At 50.0% G+C, this 6,000-nt stretch overlaps 1 protein-coding gene across 10 annotated transcripts in view; it reads left to right on the top strand.

Annotated features, from left to right (window-relative positions):
* ena (ENAH actin regulator enabled) overlaps positions 1–6,000 on the top strand; it is a 153,113-nt gene that overhangs the window by 118,113 nt on the left and 29,000 nt on the right. Inside the window, exon 1 of one of the 10 annotated variants that reach the window (XM_071683324.1) lies at positions 3,595–3,753. The exons of 8 other annotated variants lie outside the window; for them this stretch is intronic. In XM_071683324.1, the coding sequence (XP_071539425.1) occupies positions 3,698–3,753 (56 nt within the window). In that variant the 5' untranslated portion in view covers positions 3,595–3,697. Of the gene's footprint in view, positions 1–3,594; positions 3,754–3,862; positions 4,216–6,000 lie in introns of those variants that run through there. One more of the 10 variants, XM_071683323.1, reaches the window with a different exon arrangement.

Genomic DNA, 6,000 nt, shown 5'->3' on the forward strand with positions numbered 1-6,000 from the left:
GGTCAGTCTCCCTCACCAGCACACCACACCACACCCGGCCTGGCAGTGATACCATCTAGGGGGCTGATGATGGCAAGGCTCAGGACAGTTAGTTAGTCAGTTACTCTACCCTCCCTCCCTCCCTCTCTCCACCCTTGCCCTCCCTCCCTCTCTCTCTCCACCCTTACCCTCCCTCCTTCCCTGGGATACACCACCATATATATCACCCTCCCTCCACCTCCCCCACACTCTCTCTCTCTTATCATCTTCCTTGTGAATAAATATGAGTCTTATTGGTTGTTATTTTGTTGGTCTTGGCAGGTTTGCCCCTCAACACCCCAACCCCACCCCGCCTGGCGCCCACCTGCCTGCCTCTCCCCTCACTACACCTGGCGTCTACCAGCCTGCCTCTTCCCTCACTACACCTGGCGTCTACCTGCCTGCCTCTCCCCTCACTACACCTGGCGTCTACCTGCCTGCCTCTCCCCTCACTACACCTGGCGTCTACCTGCCTGCCTCTCCCCTCACTACAGCTGGCGTCTACCTGCCTGCCTCTCCCCTCACTACACCTGGCGTCTACCTGCCTGCCTCTCCCCTCACTACACCTGGCGTCCCTCTCCCCACCTGCCGTCCTCCTACTTTCCTCGAGGACTGAAATCTCCCCTCCCTACCCCCCAAATACTGATCCCCTCCCCTACCTACCCTTATGGGTCGAACCTTCCTTCATCCCCATGGAGTGACCCCTCCCTTCCTTACCCATATGGACTGACCCCCCTCCCTCCCTCCCTTCCCTACCCTTACAGACTGACCCCTCCCCTCTCTTCCCCACCCGTATGGACTGACCCCTCCTTTCCCAGTCCCTATGGAGTGATCTCCCTCCCCTGACCCTTAAAACGATTCCCCTTTGCCGGGGACATAACAGTCCCTCCTCCCCTCCCCTACCAACAGGCTCCTCCCCGCTCCCCCCACCCTCCTCCCCTCCCCTCCCGAAAGACTCCTCCCCGCTCTCCCCAGGTCATTAACCATTCCCTCCCCCGCCTAACTCATTTCCCCTTAAATAGACTAATTTCTGACGGTGAATGTATCATTCGAGCCCCACTGTAGGGCTTCATGTCCTATGGATATCATAAGACTTCAGCCTTAAGAACCATGGATCTACAAGTGTCTAGTATGATAAAAGACACGAGTAAAACCCGCACGTCATAAATCTTATGTGTTATAAGGCTTTCATCATATTAGTCTTGGTGCTGAATGTGATTCACAAGTCTTGCTTGTAAGTGACTCGAGTCATGTGTGACCCTCATAGGTCTTGCTTATTTTAAGTCACTTGTAAGTGAATCTTGAGTCAAGTGCGACCCTCATAAGTCTTGCTTATTTTACGTCACTTGTAAGTGAATCTTGAGTCATGTGTAACTCCTGGATACATGCATAGTAATTTCGTAAGAGTTGGAATTAGGGGCGTGAATCTTAAGCCATGGCGAACTATATTCATAGGAATGTTGAAAGGAGATTTTTTTTTTCATTCATGGGAATCGTGAATCATATGTTGAGTCTTGGAAGCTGTGAGTCATGCGGGTTCTGCCTGAGTCGTATGAGTCAGTCGTGAGTGACACACGGGTCCCAAGAGTCTTCAGTCGCAAGGGATCTTGAGTCATGAAGACTTTTGAGTCGCTAGTGTCGTTCGTTCGTAACGGGACTTGAAGCCGTATGACTCTCGGGCCGAAGGGAATCACAATGAATCATTCTAATATTCAGCCTCTGTACTCACCATGAACCTCCCAAGTGAGAACTGAAACATTATTTGTGTGGGTGGGACACTTTCATGGGTTGTAAGCCTCTCCGGGCGTAGACGAAGTCAATCACAAAGGACAAGAGTGAAGCACGCAGGATCCGTACGTCAGGAATCCACGGAAATGCAAAGAATGTTCGCGTTATCTACACAGTTGAGTTCCCTGGGAGGTCCCCCCACCCCCCATGTCACGTCGAAGATTTGCTGCTGGTGTTAAGGGGTCGGGTCTGTCATGGCGAGAGAGAGAGAGAGAGAGAGAGAGAGAGAGAGAGAGAGAGAGAGAGAGAGAGAGAGAGAGAGAGAGAGAGCGCTCCTCGTCTTGGGGACCCCCGTGACGTCAGGACGCGCGCGGGGTCTGAGCTCGAGTGAACACACGGTGTGCTGCTGCTCAGCTCCTCCGCTCAAGTGCCGTGTTCGTCTGCCCTGCCGTGTGCTAGAACACCCTCCACCTAGTCTGTGGTAGACGTGGGTGTGTGTGTGTGTGTGTGTGATTACTGGCTGTGTGTTACAGGGAGAGTATCATGTCTTCCCTCACACACACACACACACACACACACAGTAATAAGGGTGAAACTCCTTCAGTGGAAATAGGATGGAGGAGCAGAAGGCACCTCCACACTCCACGGCTCAGCTGCCGTCAGGAAAAACAGCTAAGAGGTAATACCACGTAATACGGAGAGAGTATACTGCCGTGGAAACTTTACAGGAAAGTGTGCGAACGGGGGAAAAGTTCCCTTGGTTCGCTGCATTAAGCTTCTTCTTGAGAGAGAGAGAGAGAGAGAGAGAGAGAGAGAGAGAGAGAGAGAGAGAGAGAGAGAGAGAGAGGTGGGGGTGCTCAAGTTTGAAACAGAGGAAAAGATGTTTCAAATATTTAAATAGGTGGCTCTTAAGAAATTTCCCCTCTTGAAACAGGCCCATTTTCTGATACCAGATACGAGTCTTGAAAAGGCTTTTCTCTGAGTGACGGAATACGTTTTGTTGCTCTTCCCTGAATACGTTCTAGTTTTTCTCTTTATCTTCGATCAAGTCAGGTGAACAGGTTATTCCCAAGGAGATCGAACGAAGGTGTATGAAAGAGTTCTTAGGTGGTGGGTGGGATGGAATATTTTGTGTGTGTGTGTGTGTGGTTGTGGGTGTTGGGTGGTGTGCGAGGCAGAGGTACGGGGTTTTGGAGTAGTGTTGTGAGGGTTTGGGGTGTAGGTATAGAGTTGTGGGGTAAGGGAATGGGGTTGTAGGATGGTGGTTTGAGGTTGTAGGATGGTGGATGTGAGGTTGTAGGATGGTGGATGTGAGGTTGTAGGATGGTGGTGTGAGGTTGTAGGATGGTGGATGTGAGGTTGTAAGATGGTGGATGTGAGGTTGTAGGATGGTGGATGTGAGGTTGTAAGACGGTGGATGTGAGGTTGTAGGATGGTGGTGTGAGGTTGTAGGATGGTGGTGTGAGGTTGGATGGTGGATGTGAGGTTGTAGGATGGTGGTGTGAGGTTGTAGGATGGTGGATGTGAGGTTGTAAGATGGTGGATGTGAGGTTGTAGGATGGTGGATGTGAGGTTGTAAGACGGTGGATGTGAGGTTGTAGGATGGTGGATGTGAGGTTGTAAGATGGTGGTGTGAGGTTGTGGGGTGGGGTGGTGGGTGGAGGGAGGCAGCGTGGTGTGCAGCAGCAGCGTGAGGGGCCGGTGAACACGGTAATGGTGGTGGTGGTGTGGGTGGGTGTGGCTCCCGCGCATACACACACACACCCTCCCGCGCACCACACACACACACACACGCACACACACATACATACACACACACACGGACACACTCACACGCACACACACACACACACGCACACAGAGAGTGGCGGGAGTGACAGAGGCACGCGGGCCGGGCAGTCCCACATGGCCGTGCGTGGCGGCGGGAAGGAGAGGGGCGGGCGGCGGGCTCATGTGGATCACCAACAACTGTTCCTGCTCCAGCCTGCTGGCCATGCTGGTGCTCAGGTAAAGCCACGCCTCCCTCAAGACGAAGACCCCCCTCCTCCCTCTTTCCCTCCTCCTCCAGGAGGCGTCACCCTCGCCAAACGGACGCCCTTTCTTCCTCCCCAGAGGGGGGCCATATCATCTACGCCTCTCTAGCAAGCTTCGGCTCGGCCCACCAAGGAAGGCCCTGTGGTGTACAGTAGAGGGCGTAATCCGCCGTGTCTCAGGGGAGGCGTAATCTACAAGTTCCCCCCCAAGGGGGACGTGGTTACTCGTCTCCCAGAGGGCGTGGTCTGCATTTTCTCCCAAGGGGGGCGTGGCCTACAGTGTACCCCAGGGGGGGCGGTGTACATGTAATAGTGATGTTTACTGCGGCCATATGGTTGTTAATAGTGAAGACAAGACTGTGGGTTCGATGAAGTTGTCAACCTGGAGTCACAGTGTATCATACCCTCCTCTCCAGTGGGACACACTGCCTCATCTGTGTGTATACAGTGATGTGTTTTCTATGTTAGTGTGGCACCTGCCTACCACATTGATATTACAAGCACGGTACTCATTTCGCCCATTTTCAATATTACAAGCACGGTACTCATTTCGTCCATTTTCCCCTTGAAATTTAGCCCCGTGTGACTTGATGGAAAGTGAAGGCCAACACCTGACTTTTCTGTATTATCTGTAAAAAGAGAGAAAAAGAAAACCCCCAGCGATACTGAAACTGTTTTGTTCATATAATTTTATGCGATATTTCATCCCTTGAACAGATGCCTCGATATATATCGTCTGTTGTTACCAGTGAAAAAATATATATCATATGCGAGGCTGTAAGGAAAAAAGGAAAAATATTTTTCTTACTTAAGAGAGTGAGATTTGAGCAAGACTAGCCTTATTTTTTTTTTTTTTTTTGTCTGTCTCGCCAATGTTATGAAAAACGTAATACTTAATGCGGTGTAATGTAGTGTTGGTGAGGTGTATAGTGTCGTGAGGATAGTGGTAATGTAAATAGCCATGAGGGTAGTGGTGATCATGTATATAGCCCTGAGGGTAGTGGTGATGATGAGTATAGTCGTGAAGGTTTGTAAGGATGATGTGTTTAGACGTGATGTAGTTCTGATGATGTTTATATAATTGAGATGGGGACTAGTGATGTCCTGTATAGCCGTGAGGGTAGTGGTGGTGGTGAAGGGGATAGTGTAGCAGCAGTATTGAAGATGGTGGTGTGTAGCACGGGGTTAGTTATGATGGTGTAACAGCGGTGGTGTGTAGATCTCTGAGGCAAATGTTAGTTCATTGGGCGTCGGACTCTTTTGTGGAACTGGTTGTGGTGGTACTTGTAGTGATGGTAGTCATAGTGATGATACTGGTAGTGATGATACTCATGGTGATGGTACTCATAGTGATGATACTGGTAGTGATGATACTCATAGTGATGATACTGGTAGTGATGGTAGTCATAGTGATGATACTGGTAGTGATGGTAGTCACAGTGATGGTACTCATAGTGATGATACTGGTAGTGATGCTACTCATGGCGATGCTACTCATAGTGATGATACTGGTGGTGATGGGAACAAGGTTTACTATCATGGTCAAAAAGGCTGTTTGAAGCAGACCTATGGGGCATTCCTCAACCTGGCTGGCGAGGCACACGTTGGAGACATGTGATCAGTGAAGTGTTGAACTTCTCCACGGAGAGGTGCATGATGTGCTTAACACTCGCAGGAGGTGCATGACGTGTCTAACACTCACGGGTGCATGATGTGTCTAACACTCACAGGAGGTGCATGACGTGTCTAACACTCACAGGAGGTGCATGATGTGTCTAACACTCACAGGAGGTGCATGATGTGTCTAACACTCACAGGAGGTGCATGATGTGCCTAACACTCACAGGAGGTGCATGATGTGTTTAACACTCACAATGTTTCGAACAGTTTCTGGCCTCGGATGATCACAGTTTTCCCTTACTGAATTAATAATACGTTTTGATGTAATATCTGAAAATTCAGTTTATACAACCATGTAAATATTGCCCCTAAAATCAGCTGTTACGATAGGCCCAAGGAAAATACCTTGAACATTCCGGGGCACAAGAGTATCCAACATGCCTACAGCCATCATGAACATTTTGGTATGCACGGTGGAGAAATAGAGGAAGGCCATGGATAAGAATTTACAAGGTATACCAGACCAGCTAAACTGACATGGTCAGGAGGGTCTGCTTGTCAGCAGCTTCCAATAGCTTGGTTGACCAACACACCAACTCAG

The sequence above is a fragment of the Panulirus ornatus genome, chromosome 36 (genome assembly GCF_036320965.1).
Source record: "Panulirus ornatus isolate Po-2019 chromosome 36, ASM3632096v1, whole genome shotgun sequence".
Lineage (NCBI taxonomy): Eukaryota > Metazoa > Arthropoda > Malacostraca > Decapoda > Palinuridae > Panulirus > Panulirus ornatus.